Source organism: Cyrtonyx montezumae, unplaced genomic scaffold (assembly GCF_038088225.1).
Source record: "Cyrtonyx montezumae isolate F1298 unplaced genomic scaffold, pur_monq_1.0 scaffold_19, whole genome shotgun sequence".
Lineage (NCBI taxonomy): Eukaryota > Metazoa > Chordata > Aves > Galliformes > Odontophoridae > Cyrtonyx > Cyrtonyx montezumae.
In genome coordinates, this window is record NW_027071925.1 from 3,599,394 (window position 1) to 3,616,550 (window position 17,157).

Genomic DNA, 17,157 nt, shown 5'->3' on the forward strand with positions numbered 1-17,157 from the left:
TCCTCTGAGCTTCTGCCTGGGAGAGCCACGGGCTGCACACACTCCTGGGTAGGTTTGCCAGGGCAGAACTTCACCAGTCAGCACAGCTTTGCTCTCGCTGTCATTCAGCCTCATCCCACAAAGGTTGTTAGACCCTCTGCTTTCTATTCCATAGTTCTTCTGCTCTTGGAGGTAGCACAGCTTTGGTCCTCAGAAACCAGAATTTTCAGTAGTCTTTATTCTTCTCTTTCCTCTCCTTCCTTCCCCAGAGCCACTCCTGGCTGGGAGCCTGCAGCTGCTTCGACTCAGAGTAAACCAAGGCTCATCTTCTGCAGGATTCTCCTCCTGCCTTCTTTCTTCTCTCCTCCTGCTATCTAGACAGCTCATGTGCAACGCAGTATGATCGATGTAATAGAAATGTCTTTCAAGAGAGGTGAACTCTGTATGTAGGGCACGTTTTTCTAAGGGTTGTATTTGGTGCTGCTGGTGAAGTGTTGATGCTGAAACTCTCTTTAAAACATCTAGTCTTCAGATCTTTGGGATCTTTGAAATGCTGAACCTTTTGTCATTTAACTCGGTGAGTCTGTGCTGCCTTTGGACAGCTGACTTGCTATTTTGGATACCTCATTTGTATTTAAATGAACATCTTGTGTTGATTGCCGTGCTGTTGTTCTAGCTGAAGAGAACTTGGGTGTGCAGTCCGAGGGTTTAAAATAAAATAAAAATTAAGGCTGAAAACAAAAGTGATGTGTTCCATGTATAACATCTCAGCCTAGCTAACAAGGAGATCTTAGGGCAGTGATGGATCTGGGAGGTACTTCTTTCCCATCGCCCTTTCTTCTCCTGCTGAGAGCTGACTGTCCTATCACAGGACAGGCTTTATAAAATTGCAAGTAATGCTTTCTGTATCTTTATTTGCAAATTCAGCAGGAGTGTGTGCAAATGACTTAAGTGAGAACAGTTACACAAGCCAGGTGAGGAGAGTGCTGGGATGTGAAAGATGGAGAAACAGCCAAGAAGGAACCGCAGGTCTGTGATGGTCACGGACTGGAAGCCAGGCTGCTGCTGCTGCTCCCCAGCTCTGCTTCACTCAACTGGAAGCACTTCCACACTGCACAGTGCCCGTGTGGCTGCTGGTGGGTCACTGCTGGGGGAGCTCATCCATCACATGGCAGCACAGCCAGCTTCAGAGGCTTCACCTCCAGCAGTTGTACATTCATATCTGTTAGTTATACGCAGTTATCAAAAGAGAGAGTGGGTGTCTGCTGCTTTTTCTCCTTTGTGCTTGTGTTCATTCCCAGAGTTCTTATTTTGTAGAGTTTTAAACCTGTGGAAAGTGTCTGGAAAAGGAGCTGGGACTGTGTTGGATGTAGGGGCTGTGGGATCACACCAGCTCCTTTCCCAGGTTTGATTTTTCACTGGGCAGACATTGCAGCTGTGTGAGACAGCAGTGACGCACTGTGAACTCAGCTTAACTTGCTGTTGGCAAGAGCTGTGCTGGATCAGGTGTCATCCTCACAGCCAGGCTGAGCTGGGCAGCACTGGGAGCTGAGCAGAAATGCAGTTGCATCACCATGGCTCACTCAGATGGGACCTGTGCTCTCAAACCTTTGTGTCACTGCATATTGAAGGCATGGACCTGTGACACAGTCTGCCTTGGGCTGGGGTGGATCGCAGTGATGGAGGTCCTGGCCATCCCAGTGCCCGCACTGTGCTGCACAGCTCCCCAACACGGCTTGATCTGCACAGTGCACGGAGAAAAGAAGTCCTCTGAGTGTGGTAAGGAGCCCCTGAGCTGCAGGCTGGTGTGTGTGAGAGCAGCAGGCAGTGACTGGGAAGGGTGTGCTGATGGCTGATGTAAGAAATCATAAGGCTGAACAAAAGCTACTGCAGCTTAATGATGCAATGCTCTTTCCAGTCTCCCAGTCTCCCCAGTTTCAGGGCACAGCAGCTGCTCAGCTTCCCATCAAGTGAGAGTATTCAGCTGATGAGTGGAAATGTAATCACATTGGTGCTTGCTCCCTAAGCAAAAACCCCAACGCTCGGTACCACCCCTGATGTACGCAGTACAGAGCATTGTCAGCGCTGGTGGGGCAGCCCGGGTGTTCCTGCTTTGGTGGTGTTCTACCCTGAGCTTGGACACTGCTTCAGTGCTGAGTACCTGGGGCAGCAGTTGGGTGCCAGAACTGTTGTGCCTCCTTCAGCTGCTTGTCCTGTAGTGGTGCTTAACCCATGGACCTGGTTATGTGCGTGCTGGCCATCCCCTTCTGCCTGGGTGAAGTGTGGATGTTGTTATGAGCATCTCTGGCTTTTTGAATGCAAGTAAATGTGAATTTAACAAAAAATAAAAAATAAAGAGAGGTGAGAGGGCAACGCAAGCAGAACATCCGTGGAATGTGAGGTGTTGGAGGTGCACGAAGGATGCTGAGTGGGAGCTGAGAGCTCTTGTTCCTGGGGCTATTAGCAAGGCACGTGGCTAGAGCAGAAAACTTGAGCTGTGTTAATAGTGACTTTCATGGAGGCAGGTAGAGCAGCTGTGCTGTAAGTCCCTATTTTAAAAGTGTGTATCTGAGCTCCCTGGCTGCTGAGTGAGGGGCCACCCTCCAGTGGATGATGATCACACCGCAAGGGTAACATCAGAGGGGAAGAGTGACTGCACTGTTGTGTATTCAGAAACAGCCGCTCTGGTTGGGTTTATTTTAATGGTCTTTGTGTGATAACAAACCTGCAAAGTATTTATTTCTGAGCTGGTGTTCTGCCTGCTCCTTGGCTTGCTTATCCTAGCAACTGAGGCAGGTGGGTCTGGTGCACAGAGCTGAAAATAGTCATGCTGCCTTTGAAAACAGAGCCACCAGAGAGCAGGTGAAGCATGGTCCCCTGCAGAGAAAGCTTGATGCTTTGCTTGTGGAAGAAATTGCATGGTTATGTCCTTCAGGTGTGGGTGACTGGGAAGGGAATGCTTGTACGACTTCCCTGGTGTACTTGGGATGCCTGATGTATACCTTGGCAGTGCCAGGCCACGTCAGCTTGTGTAATTCAGGTGGTGTTCAGTACGGAACAAAGCAGAGTGCCTCAGTGGTGAGCGGTGCATCGATTTAATCTGGCATCACCCTGATGCGTGTAGGATGTCATTACACACTGAGCTTTGCATTAAGAGAAATCTGTTCAAACCCCCAAACTGCTGCTCGCAGGTGTGCAGTTACGGGAATGCGACTGTTGCTGTGACTGTGGTTCTGGATGTTAAGGGCTCTCTGTACAGTCCTTCAGCAAATGGTTTTAGAAAGCATTATAAAACTGATGTCTGTCCATGCCCTGCTGGGCTGTGGGAGGCTTCAGATTTCCCATACCACTGCAGCTGGGGCTCAGGAGCTCAGCCCTAAAAGCCTTGCTGGCTGCCTCGCTTCCTCCCTTACCAGAACACACAGACAAGAAGGCAATAAATACTCAGGTGCTTCAGTTTGATTCCAGATCCTGCCCTCAGATTATAGATTTTAGTCTTAATTGTGCAGTGCAGGCTATAAGCCAGGACGTGGGCTAGGATGAAATGCTGACAAAGCACAGCAGGTTTGGGGCCAGGGATCAACCAGAAAAAAAGTGGTGCACGTAGCAGGAGCAGAGAGGTGAGTTCTGGAAGTGAGATGTGAGGGAGGCTCTGTCCCTGATACGCAGCTCATGTGGTGCTTCCCAAAATGCATGCTGTGTAGTTTGTGGGTTTGCAGAGCTCAGATTAATGCACCAATGCAAATATGCTCGTGAGCACTGAAATGCAGATGAGAAGTGGCCCTGTTCTGCAGGAGGAAACCTTAACCAAGCAGCCATGTGGCCTCCCCATTAGTATGCTGAGGGCATTATGCCTCATACAGCATTTCTGTCGTGCGTTAGATGGGAATTGGGTTTTGCTGTTTTAAGCCTATTAATAACACTTAATGAAGCAGCCTGCAAGTAGACTTCAGATGAGTGAAGCAGCTCGCTGAAGGGTCGCTGCCAGAAGGACACAGGCATGTTAACTGGCCAGGAATTGTTGGGTCCACGCAGTGATATCTCCCCTACCAGCAATGTGTGGGAGCGCTGGAAACATCTTCAGTCCAGAAGGATGAGATGCTATGCATTTCTGTTTTCCATGTTAAATGCCAGCACTAAATCCATTTTATTTCTTTTTTCCCCTTTAGCTGAAGCTTGAAGATCGCTCTGTGGTCCCTCGAGACGTGGTCAGACATATGAGCTCCAGTGTAAGTGCTCTTTTCTGTGTCCCTTTTTGATCATAACGCCGCTGCATGGATTTCTCAGACTTGCCAAATTGCCTGAATGGAACTGAACAGTACTGATTTGAGTGTGCTCTATTTTTAGCATGTCTAATAGAACTAGCAGCATCCCTTGAAATGAGATGCTGATAAGGCTGTGCCTCACTGCTGTTGTGTATCTGCAAAGGTCTCCTGAGCAGGCGGCCTGGCAGTGGCAGCTCACAGGGCAAACTTGCCCACCCGGGTGTCCTTTCAGTTTCAAGTCAAGCTGCTCTGAGATGTGGGGAGCACTACTGAAGTAAGACACACACCGAAGCATCTGACACAGCTAGGTTGGCAGAAAACAAACTGGCTCTTAATCAGCAGCCTGTAATCATTACCTTGATGCTTTACTATTCAAGCCCTAGTCAGTCTGTGCTAGCTTTACAGTATTTGTGTGTCTGAGACATGCAGATTTGGGTTATTTTAGAGCATACTGAGAACACTGACCCACTATTGATCATCTGATGAGATGGGATCCCTCAGGAGCTTAGCTGGGCTGGCAGCTTGGTCACAATAAGCTCACAGCTAACCTATAGCCCTGAGCCATATGGGCTGCCAGGTGGATGCTCACATCTTCTCTTGACTTCCTCCCAGCAGTGTTGGCTGCCCATGTGGTGCTGAAACAGGCGCTGGTTGCTGTGGTTGCACCACATGGTGAGCTGCATGCATGGAGAAGGGCAACCTCTGACCTAGCTGAGTGTTTGAAATAAAGCCTTTTTTGTCCATTAAGGAAAAAAAAGTCAACCCAGTCCTTTTGCACAGAATGTTCCAAAGAGAAGAAAAAGGTAGGAGGAAAACTTGAAGGGTAGCTTGAAAAATGCTGAAACAAAGCATTTCCTTAAGAAGTGATATTCTTGTTTGAAGTAGAAATTTCAGCATATCTTAGTAAAACTGCAGCTCTGAAAACATTTCAGTGCAAAAAAAGGAACCACTGGCAAGTGGAAATACCAGCTGCTCACAGTGCTGTACCTGGCACAGCTGGATGCTGGTGTGCATCCTCTTGCTCAAAGCAGGGTGTTTTCTGCGTCCCATCTCTCAAGTGTCTGATTCCTAGTGCTTGTTACCACCCTGAAAGCTTAAAATCACGTTGAGCTGTCGTCTTCTTGGCAAATGTGGATACGCTGCTTTTGTTTGCAATTCCCATGCTCGCTGAAGCACAAATGGCCTTCTCCAGCTTGCTGCACGTGTCACTAGGTAATGCTGGTGTGTCCCAGCAGCTGTTCTGCACACTCCTTTTTTCAGTTTGCATGTTTAGACACTGCCTTTTACTTGACCATTTGGGCTAGTGGTTGATAACATCATTTTATCGATACAACAGTGGGTGCATAACTCAATTTCCTTCCTCCCCTCTATTTGTAAACATGGCCTATCTAAAAATGACCTATTCTTCACCTTAATCTCAAGTATATTTGAAATATCAATGGTGAATAAAGCAATGAAGCCCTTCAGACAGACGCACTGCAAAAATCACTACCACGTTTGCAATGGGAGAGCTGTGGGTGGCTGCAGGATGGCTGCCCCATGCCACTTGGCCTGGCACGTGCACAATGAGGACCTTGCTCTGTGTGCATACTGGGGCTTGTTTGTAACCTTGGGTGGGAAGGACTCGAGGTCCTCTGTTCCTCAGGAGAAGAGCTGACTCCAATTCAGTGCTTCTCATCTCGCACTGAGCGCGAGGAAGGAATGCCTAATGCATGAAATGAGGTCATTTTCTCTGAACACAGTTGGGCCCCCATGAGTCTAATCCAGATGGATGCAGAATGGTGGCAGACTCCATTTTTTCCAGGTGATGCTTGTTGGGGAAAAGGTCAGAAATAGGGCTGTAATCTATCAGGCACTCAGGATTGTTGCTTTGAAGGGTGCTGGGCGCTTCTGCCCCTTTACATAGAGCAGTTAGAGGGTGGAGATCTTGTTAGCAGGGAGTATTGAGGGAAAGGGTCGGATGGGAGGTACGTGGCGGGGGGTTCTGGAGCCTGTGCTTGCTGAGCTGCTGTGCTCTCAGATGGGAGCCTGATGGGTCAGGGAACGAAGCTCTTTTTGCTTTGGGACCGCATTGCCGGGCACTGCTGCAGCCTTGCAGTGATTCAGCAGAACTTCCCTGCACACAGCACTGCCTCTGTGTCACAGGGGCAATGTTTCATGCGACAGTGAGGTAAACAAACCCGTAACAGCAGTTCAGCAGCAGATGAGAGAGGAAAGCTGTGGTCCAGTGCTCCTGTCGCTTCTCAGCAGCACTCATTTCTGCTTTCTTAACAGATGTGTGTGAGTCTGTGTTCTCACTCAAGCACTCAGCAGCTGGAAGGGGACACAAGCTGAACTAAACCCTGTGCTCCTTCCCATGACCGCATGGTGCCCAACTGCATCAGATGGGCTCTGGGGGTACCACGGCCTGGGGTGCTGACATAGCACTGGTTGCATTTGTTTGGTGCTGGTGGCAGGAGGGTCACTGCCATGGGAAGTTTAGTTGTTTCAGCTGATTTAGGTGGGGAAGACACTAGGCCCCAGAAGAGCAGCAGCTTGAGGGATTTCTGTTTCTCTGGCTGCTAGCTAAGCAGTCTATAGCACAAACTTAACGAACTCCAAACAGCAAAGTGTGAGCAGAGGATGGGTGGGCTGTATTTAAATAGCAGAAGCTGGAGTCAGGGTGAGGGTTGTACTTTGTCAGGTGCCACTTACGAGCAGGCCTTGCTCATCCCATGGCCAGAACCTTGCTGGCAGCAGCTGCCTGACTCAGGTGTGGTTCTGCCACAGCCTGCTTGGGTCTCTGCAAGGGTGTGAGTGGGCAGCAGGGCTCTGCAGGGCTCCTCCTGGCACCGTGTGGGCTGCTGGCCATGCCAGGCTTGCAGCCATTGGCTGTAGCTGAGAGAGCTGGGAAGCAAAGGAAGCCTCTCTAGAAGTGACAGTGATCTGTGGAGCAGCTGGAAGGGATGAAGCATTGCTACCCTGAGCTGTGCCAGCCCAGCTCTCCCAGCCCTGCTGGCGGTGCTGGCACAGCTTTGTAAGGACGTGGCACAACAACACTGCTGTCTTCATCGCCTTGGGAGCTGCACCCTGCAGGACACGAGCTGCTGTGATGCCAGGAAGGGGATTGCAGCAGGCAAGGTGGAATTGCAGCCAACCTGAGCTGAGCAATCTGCCCAGGAGGGATTCTGGGCTGCAGGGTGTCATGGCTCCCCAGCAGGAGGTGGGATGAGCTGAGCACCTGCAAACTTGTGACCTTCCAGAAGGGCCACTCAGGGTGAGAGCCTTGAATAAATATTTGATGTGGCCGAAAGAACATCATGCTTATAAGTGGACTGAGCAAACAAATCCACCTCTCACCAAGTGTAAGCCCTTCCAGCATTGTGCTCAAGTCCTGCTGGAGCAGTGACCTTCGTGTCTGAGATAAGGGCAGCCTTGAAGTTGCTGATAGCAGGGCATTTGTCACACTGTCCCTCAGTCCACTTTTATGGTGGACTGTGGGCTTTAATAAATAGGAGTATGGATTGTCCCAGCTGTCAGGGGCCAGGGCAGCTGCCATTTCTGACAGCGTTTGGGTTAGCAGTCCGTCCTTGCAGGCTTCTGCCATATGTGTAAGCAGCACACGTATTGCCAAACTATCCCCAGAAGGCTCCCGACAGCATGTGGTGTTTTCTTCGGGACAAAAAGGATTACAACTTCGCTAAAAAGTGACAGAGGCAATGACAACCACCGCATAATTGAATCAACTGTAAATTATCTGGTGTGAAGCCTTGACATCTGAAGGGTGCTGGGTTTTTTTTAGTATGGCAGCAGGTGAAGACCACTTATAACATCCTGCACAATCAAGCTTTACATGAGAACTCACAGATTGCTGGGCACAGAGTGTGTACATCTGCGTGCAGGGCCTCCTCTAGGTTCTGAACCCTTCTCCTCCTTTGTGTTTCCAGGACAGCCAGTGTGGGACAGTAATTGATGTCAACATAGAGTGTGCCGTGAAGCTGGTAGGAACCAACTGCATCCTGTACCCTGTCAACAGCAAAGACCTGCAACATATCTGGGTGAGAATGCAGCCAAAACAACAGTGGAGCCTGGGCTTTATGGGAGGAGTGCTGCTGTGTTCCAAGCAACTTGTGCAAAGGAAGCATCCGTGCTGTGCAAGATGCATCTGCAGCTTGGTTTTACTTTAAAGCATCCTCCTTGGGAGAAGATGCAGCATCTCCTCCCTATCTGTTCTGTGTTTCTGAGCACGTTACTGGGATCAGGCTGACTTGGAAGGCAAAGTTATCACTAAATTGTGAGAGCTTCTGTATTGAGATTCTCAGGTGACAGCATGGTTGGTTGGGGCAGCCCCATGGCACTGCTGCAGCAATATCACTGCTGCTTGGGCAGCGAGAATGCTAAGGGGAGTTGAGCATCTTTCTGTTGAACTGAAACACACCTGGTTCTCCTGTTTGTGTGGGTGGGGGATTTTCAGATGCTGAGTGGTATAAGGTTTTATCAACCACAGAAATTCAGAGCTGTTTAAATGGAGAATCTGTACTGTCCTCTGACTGTCAAGCTAACTCCTCAGTGTGCCTTACTTCTGGCTTACAGTGAGGTCTGTACACGAAATCCCCTTTGAGGTCTTTATCCTCTCTGTGTTGTGTGAGGATTTACTTGGTGTTTCACAGTGCAAGGGCTGACGTTTATAAAGCTTGTTTCCTGTTTTCTTCACAGCCCTTCATGTATGGTGACTACATAGCCTACGACTGCTGGTTGGGCAAGGTGTATGATCTGAAGAACCAGGTCATCCTTAAGCTTTCCAATGGAGCCAGGTACTTCCTTCTGTCAGATGGCCCCAGCTTTCATGATCCTCATCTGTTTCAGGAGAACTAGACTCAGGCTGAGCTTCTCATTCATGTGCTCCTGTTAAGTCATCTGCTTGCTTTATCCTTGGATGTGGAGTACATCTTTATCTGAAAACACCCTCTGGAAATGCGTTATCTGAAGGATGTTATTTTTGTCAGTCCCAGCAGATCAGCCCTCCAGAACTAAAATATGTTGGTTTTTAAAATTGCACTTCTGCCCTGGAAAAATGGTTGTTTTGACATATCATGAATTCCAGACTTCTTAGTAGGAGAGCGTGCCTCCTCTGACAGGCAGGGAGGGAGGATTCTTACCTTAAAACATCTGCAGAGATGTGGAAGCTCGCAGGCTGCTGCTTTCTGTTGATGATGAAAAAGCAGCCCAAGACTGAACTTAGGTGGTTACAGTCAGCACTGCTTTATCTACAGCTATTTGCAACAGTGTTAAGCATGTTTTTAATGAAGATATAATCTAAAGCCATTCCTCTAGAGAGAGAGATTGAAGCAGAAGCATTGGAAATGGTTTCTTGTTACCTTAATGTGTAGCTCTGCAGAGCCAGTAAATGACTTGAGTTCTGATCCCTGTGCATGTCAGAGTTCAGAGGACTTCAAGGTACGTGTTACTGTGCTGTCACTGGGGCCTGTCTGGTCTTAGCAGTGCAAAGGAAGGAAGGAGCCAGTGGAGGGATGAGAGACACGCGGGCATAGCAGCTGGTAAACATCCCATCTACTGTGTAGATTGGATGGTAATGATTAAAAAGAAGGAAAAGAGAACAGATCTTCATTCAGCTGTTTCTGAGATAAGTGAGCATTGCAGAAGCTATAAAAGACGGCTGGTGGATGCTTCTGTGATTTTCTTGATTGTTTTAACTGTTGGTTAACCCGACTGGAAGGCTCTTACACATCTGTTAAACTGGGAGTGAAGAATAGCTGCACTTCTCTATCTGCACTGCCTGCAGTTACTGTGGAACTTAAAACCTTGCTTGGTTTCTGTTAGCAACTCATGCATAGCTGTGTCAAATGAGGTAACTGTTTTTAAAATCTTCATAATGAATCATTTGAAATCCCACCAGAACTTAGTCTGGAAATAAAGCTATGACTGAAGCAAGCATACCCAAACTTTAGTTTAGCCTTTAGTTTCTAACAGTGGTGTGAATAACAGATGAAAGTTTTGCAGCAGACAAATCTTGTCCAGTACCTCACATAGTAATTAATTTTCTTATGTTTTGCTTGCTGAATGGAGCATTTTAATACCAAGCAGTGTTTCTTAGCATTTGTCTGTAGCCAGTTCTGCTCTGGACCATAAAAGTGCAGCCGTGTGCTGCTGGGCACACGAGCAGAGCCACTCAGGCAGCAGCAGTTAATCTGATGCTGTTTGGCTCTGGAAATGTGACCATGTCTCTTTTCTGCTCTCCAGGTGTTCAATGAGCACAGAAGATGGAGCCAAGCTGTATGACGTCTGTCCTCACGTCAGTGACTCGGTGAGCTTCTGGTTCTCCTGAGAGCCCATTGGGTCAACTGTGACTCGTAAGCTTTTTGCATAGGAGAGAGAGGCGGGGAAGGCAAAGGCCACAGTTATTTATAGATGCTAAAACTCAAGTGATGCATTACATCTGAAAAACAGTTAGTTTGATCTTCTCTTAAGTAAGGTGTAACGAGATGTAGCTTAAAGGTTTCCCTTCCTATAGCAGAGGGGTTGGAACTAGATGATCTTAAAGATCCCTTCCAACCCAAACCACCTCTATGATTATGAACAAGCAGGTTTTCAGCAGATATTACAGTTAGTGTACCCCGCTGTGTTTTTTGCCAACGAGTTGCACAGTGTTCAGTCAGGTGGCTGATGCCAAGGCACATCACTGCTCGTTACAACTGTATGTGCTTGAAAAGGCTCTTCTTCCATTTAATACTTTCACATGTAACACTCTCTTCTGGAAAAGGCCATACTGTGTAGAAGATGTTCTGCTAGAAGCTCGTTTCTAGCTGGTGTAGAATGCTCTCTTGCTGTTGTATTACGTTCTCTGAATGGAGAGCTGCTGTCATACTGGAGCTTTCCAAATGATGGTGGGGAAGGTTCTGCTGGCATTTCAGCTGCGTGCTGCTGGAATCTCAGCTTCCCCACCTTCCTAAAGCAGACTGCAGCTTGCTTCTCCTTCCAAATGGCATCAGCAGTGCTTTGCTGTGATCCTAGCAGCTTTATTTGGAGCTGGCTGAAAGAATGACTTTTAATTCTTAAAAACTAAAATGCTGTCAGCCCTTATTTTTCCCAGCCTTCAAAGCGAAGATCTAAAAACTGCATTTCTGTTTTTCTATTTCTTGAGGAGTAAATGGAATATAATTTTAACAGGATGCACTGCCGTGATTTTCTTCTTCTGCACAGAAAAGGTGTGGTCTGTTGCTAGACCTTCTCTGGCATTTTGGTCTCTGCAATTCTGGGTTGCACAGCATGCATTGTGCTTGCTAAATCCGTGTTGAAGTGGCATCCAAATTTTAGGTACTGATTCTGAGACCTTTTTGAGTTAGGCTGCCTTCAGAATACATGGAGTCCTGTAGAGGCTTGCAGTTGTGTCTTACACGTGAGATGTCTCCAGTGCTACTCTTGATGCTGTACTCTGGGCTGCTGTGTTAGGTTCACACCTGATCTCAATCTTGTTGCACTGCTCTTATCCTTCCTGACAAATTACAAGACTTGCCACGTTTCTGTGCTCTGTATTCGATCTACTCTAAACCGTTCTGTCCACCCCCACATCCTGGATCTTGGCTCATCCGAACGCTCTAAATATCAGTGGGAAAGAGTTCTAGGAAATTAATTGGTTTTTTTACAGCCCTGTTCTGTTTTCAAAGGGCTGTCTTGTTGACTAATCCACCCAAGGCAGGAAGAGCACTTACAGAGTTAGTGTGACAGACGGAGTGGTGAAGGCAGGAATCCCCTGGCTGTCTGGTAGCTGCAGGAGCTTGAACTGGAGCATGGAAAAGAGATCAGGTGTCCCTGCCCAGGTCCGTGGCCTCTGTGGCTGCCTTGTTACTGAGAACATAGGTGTGAAATCCGTATCTTTTGTTTCTTGCAAATACCTTTGCTTCTCCCCTACTGAGTCATAATCCTGTATGAATGTGTGATAGAGCAGGTTGCTATAGAAACTGCTGGGTTGGCTTCAGGAATGAGCTTTAAGAGATGGGCAACTTGCTAGTGAGACTTTTTCCTTTATGATTAGTCTTACTGATCACGAACAAGGGAAGAGAAAGGCTGCAATCTTAAAGCTTCTGTCCTTCATGCTGTTTTTTTCTTCCCTTTCCCTCACAGGGTCTCTTCTTTGATGATTCATATGGCTTTTATCCTGGGCAAGTCCTCATCGGGCCTTCTAAGGTCTTCTCCAGTGTGCAGTGGCTCTCAGGTGTGAAGCCTGTTCTGAGCACAAAAAGCAAGTTCCGAGTGGTGGTGGAGGAGGTAAGAACTGCCAGGCTGACACAGGGCCACTTTCTGCACAGAGCAGCTCCCTGGCTGGCTGCTTGGAGCAGAGTCAGCTTGCCATGGTAACCTCCCAGGAGTGAATGCACTGTGGTTCTGTTCTGAAGTGAGAAATTTCTCAGTGTGGGCTGACAGGACTTTTGGGCACGGTTTGGCTCTTCCTCCCAAGGGTCCCTGCTGGTGCCCTGTGAGGTGACCATGTGCCAGTAGGCTTGTAGGGCTGATCATTAGGGTAGAAGAAGCACCCCTTCCATTGAAAGTTAATGTTGTGTGCTATCCAAAAAGAGAGAAATGTTGCTGACTCCTTGCTGAAAAAGGGAGCAGCTCCAAGTCCATTAGTGTGTCTTTGTGACATTGGGCTGCTGAGTCGTATGAACTATAGCTTCCTTCCAAAGCCAGATGTCATACTGAACTAGAAGTTAAAAGCTGTAGGAGCGTTCGGTGTTGCCCACAGCCATGCTGTGAAGGAGCTGAAGTGGTTCTGGGTATGGTGAAACTGCACTTTGCCACCTTAAATGACAAAAGCAGATTTGCTGCTTTCCTTTACTTAATTTTTTCAGATCCTAGACGCAGATCTGGGAAAGCCTCTGAAAAATGAAACCCCTCTCTCTTTATGTTGCAGGTACAGGTGGTAGAACTAAAGGTTACTTGGATCACTAAAAGCTTCTGTCCTGGAGGTACTGACAGTGTGAGTCCTCCACCCTCGATAATCAGCCAGGAGAACCTGTCCAGGTGAGAGCAGTTGAAAATCTTTCATGCTGCCAGGAACTGCATGAATGTGGGTGATGTGCCTGCAGCTGATTAGACACAGAGCTGCTTTATGTTCCCCTCCTTGTTATATGCCCATATTCCAAAACTTCAACAAAGTGAATGAATAACTACAAATTGTAGTGTCCCACCGACCTCTCCAAATGCTTTCCAGTCAACAGGTGCATAGAGGGAAGTGATGCCTACCCTTGTCCTTCTGTTTGTGCCTGAAATAGGCTTCACCTGTTAAGTGTGGGTGCAGTAGGGAGCCCAGGTGTCCTGCTCTGGACCCATGCTGGTGCTGAGGGAGCATTTGGTGCCCTCTGCAGGCTGCAGCTGCAAAAATGAGCTGGATAGAATTCAGAAAGAAAAGTCAGATGAGAAACAGCACAGCAAAGCATCGTCCTGCCTGGAGCTCTTAGGGAAGCTGAAGGAGAGGAGCTTTCAGATGGCAGCAGAAAACTGCCAACTTGAAATGTGTCTTGGCAGCTGTCTCTGGGAGGGAGAGGAGTTACTGGTGTTCCACCCAAACCCTTTGTGTGTCCCTCGCCATTCCTTACTGAGGCTTCCCACTCCTCCTTTACAGTTGTGTACCTTGGGAAGATTTGGTGTGGTGTTAGCTTCTGCCACCCCAGAAGTGCTGCTGTCATGAGGATGTGCCAGGCTTGTGGAGGCCCTGATTGCAGCCAGGTTCTGGTGTTGCTTTTTCACTTTGTTCATGGCTCTGCTTTCATCCCACCAGGGTAAAGCGTCTGGGGTGCTTTGACCATGCCCAGAGGCAGCTTGGAGAAAGGTGCCTCTATGTGTTCCCGGACAAAGTGGAGCCTGCAAAAATCACTTGTGAATGCCCAGAAAGGAACTGTGTCCTGGGTGAAGGATCAGTTGCCAAAAAGGTGAATTTAAGGGGTAAAGGGAGGGAAGTGTGACTTCTCTGACTGCTTCTGATTGCTGCAGTTTTTAAGGCATAAATCTTCCTGGTAGTCATGTGGTCCAAAATGCGACTCCTGGAGTGATTGTAAAGAGTAATGGCTTCTTGATGCCAGCAGCGAAGTCACCTTGTGCAACAATCTCACTGCACTGGGAGAGGCATGCAGCTAATCCATGAGAACATGAACAGGACACTGAACACAGGGGTGTCATCTTGCAGGGGCAAAGCTGTGCTCTGATAGTCTGGGCTTACACTAACAAACATGTGCCTATCCTTGGATTTCTCCTGGAGCCAAACCATTCAGTTCAATCCTTGCTGCAGTGATACTGAGGAGTGTCTGCTTCCTAGGCCAAATGAGTCATGCTGTGACTTTACATATTGGCTGTAGAGCAGTGGTGTTCCTAGAATAACAGGATATCAGCAGTGTGGATGGTGACCTCCTTACGCAGCTGTGTCTGTTACATAGATTAACTTGTGCAGCCTGTTGTGACCTTCCAAAACAAGAAAGTTCACAGCTTACTTAAAATAGCCTGAAAGAGCAAAGCTGACTTGCTGTAGACTGGTCTTCTGCTGGTATCTGCTCCTAAGTAGAGCAGTGGTGAGATGGCTGTAATGCTGTCACCAGCATGGCTCTTGCTAGTTTGCACATTTCACCACAGCAGATCCAGAGTATTCTGCAGAGGCCCCTGGAGTGCTGCATTCCTCTGTGTACAGAGTGGACCAGTCTGCCAGCTTGTGTATAAGCACACTGTCTGACCCAGGTCTGCTTTCTGCAGGTGAGGAGACTGCTGAAGAAGCAGATTGTGAAGATCATGTCATGCTCCCCGGAGTCTCAGGGCACCACTGAAGCCCTGGACAAAGAGTCTGCTGCAGCTTCTGACCAAAAATCAGAAGACCTTAAGCCTGCCTCTAAGTGTGAGATGGAGGACTCTTCCAACGGTGCACCGAGCGCAGGGGAGAGGAAGGAGGAGCAGCCTGAGGAAACGGGGAAGGATAAAGGAGCAGCGGTGCGACAGCAGCAACCTCCCTTCCTGCTGAAAGATGAGGGATCGGCTGATTACAGGCTCCAGTCCATGGAGCAGGATGCTGATGATGAGGCTGCTGATGACACGGATGATACCAGCTCTGTCACCTCTTCTGCCAGCTCCACCGCCTCATCCCAGAGCGGCAGCGGCACCGGCCGCAAGAAGAGCATCCCTCTTTCCATCAAAAACTTGAAGCGAAAGCACAAGAAGAAGAAGACCAAGATCTCAAGAGAATTCAAGCCAGGAGACAGGTGAGCTGGGTTTCCAAACCTAGGTGGAGTTGCTAATATCCCTCTCAGGTGTCAACCACCACCTCAGCTTGGGTGGAGGGATGATGGTGTGCCTCACGTACGGCTTGATTACCTTGTGATGACTGTGCAGTGTCCTCTGTGAAATCAGCTTGATCTCAGTCCTGCTCCTGATGAAACTGGGGCCACGTGACATGACACCGATGCTGGTCCAGCTCAGCTTTGCCTCAGGGCATCGGTGGAGTATCTGTGCTGAGCTCGGCTCCATACACAGAGCAAGAGGTGAATAAAGATCACACAGCTTAGACGTGACACTAATTGGGTTCGTGCTTGGCGGCTTCTGCAGAGAGGCTGAGGGCAAACCAGGGCAGCGTGACTGGACAGCTCATCCTCACTGAGCTCTGCTGGCAGGGCTTCGTACTGCAGTGGGCTCTGCTTCGTCCTCATCCTGCTCTGCATAGGTATTGGCAACTACTGCCAAATTGGGTTTTTTTTAATGGACAGAATTCACTGCTTGAAAGCCTCAGAGGAATTGATTTCAGTAGCCTGGGGGAGGGAGGATTGCATCCATCAGCCCACTTCTAGAAATAACTGCATCTCTTAATGTTTTCTGTCTCTTTCTGAATCCGAGAATGTTTCCAGGGCAAAGAACTGTTTCCAGGGGAAGCACAAGACACCTGTCAGCTGGGTGACCTATCTTGCTGGCTTCCCTGGACTACCTGATTGTATAAAAATGCCATGTCAGAAGTAAACCAATGCAAATAACATGCGATAGTCCTTCCAAGAAAGTGACATCAGGATCCAGTAGTTTGAGAACGGCTTGGACTCCGTTCACATTTTGTTTGGGTATTTTAGCGTTGCCTGCCTACAAGGAGAGCTGTTCCTTCGACTCCTTGAAGGTTTTGGAGGAGCTATGAAGGTCACAGAACTCAGCAGAACACTTCGAACGGAAGGAAAAATGGGAACACAGGATGGCATTCCTGGGAATGCTATGAACTCCTTCTCAGTTCACTTACACATTCTGCTGAGTGCCTCTACTTTGCAAGGGAGAGCTTAGCTGGGAGAAATCCCCATGGCAATCCTGACTCCACACAGGGAAACTTAGGAACCTGGCACTGACACATTTTGCAGCAGTGTCTGTGTCTCAGAGTACAGGAAATGCAGGCTTTTTTGGCTAGGATTTTGTCTCTGCTTATACTTTAAAGGACACATGTGGCAGCTGGTCACAGCTCAGTGTGAGTGGACTTTGCTGTCTGAATATTCAGATGAAGCATCAGTGGGTTCGCTGCCAAGCACTGCTGAGAGATGCAAAGTGGATGGGTCAGTCACCAGATCCGATGTGTCAGCTCAGGGCCTTCTCTGTCTGCAGGGTGCCAGCTCAGCATGCTGCCATGCCATCATTTTGGGACTTCCTGCAGCTCTCTGGGCAGCACGTGGGCCTCTGAGAATGCAAACTGATATTATTCCCACTTAGAAAATATTTCTCTTGTTGACATTGATAAAAAGAGGGATGGGGAGGGCTGGGACAGCCTCCTGTGTCCTCTCCGCAGTTTGACGTGAAACCCACACAAATGCAGCACTTGTGTCTGCAAGGCCCGGCCAGCAAAATTAAATCCGTGCTTAAAATCAGCTCCAGATTGAGAGGATAAGTTGAGTGAAGTCAGGTGGAACAGAGCTGC

At 48.4% G+C, this 17,157-nt stretch overlaps 1 protein-coding gene across 1 annotated transcript in view; it reads left to right on the forward strand.

The window, feature by feature from the left end:
- Positions 1–17,157, forward strand: part of UBE2O (ubiquitin conjugating enzyme E2 O) — a 48,372-nt gene that overhangs the window by 19,739 nt on the left and 11,476 nt on the right. Inside the window, exons 2-9 of the mRNA XM_065735221.1 lie at positions 4,149–4,208; positions 8,171–8,281; positions 8,940–9,037; positions 10,485–10,548; positions 12,366–12,509; positions 13,153–13,262; positions 14,020–14,170; positions 14,982–15,481. Of these exons, the coding sequence (XP_065591293.1) occupies positions 4,149–4,208; positions 8,171–8,281; positions 8,940–9,037; positions 10,485–10,548; positions 12,366–12,509; positions 13,153–13,262; positions 14,020–14,170; positions 14,982–15,481 (1,238 nt within the window). The remainder of the gene's footprint in view (positions 1–4,148; positions 4,209–8,170; positions 8,282–8,939; positions 9,038–10,484; positions 10,549–12,365; positions 12,510–13,152; positions 13,263–14,019; positions 14,171–14,981; positions 15,482–17,157) is intronic.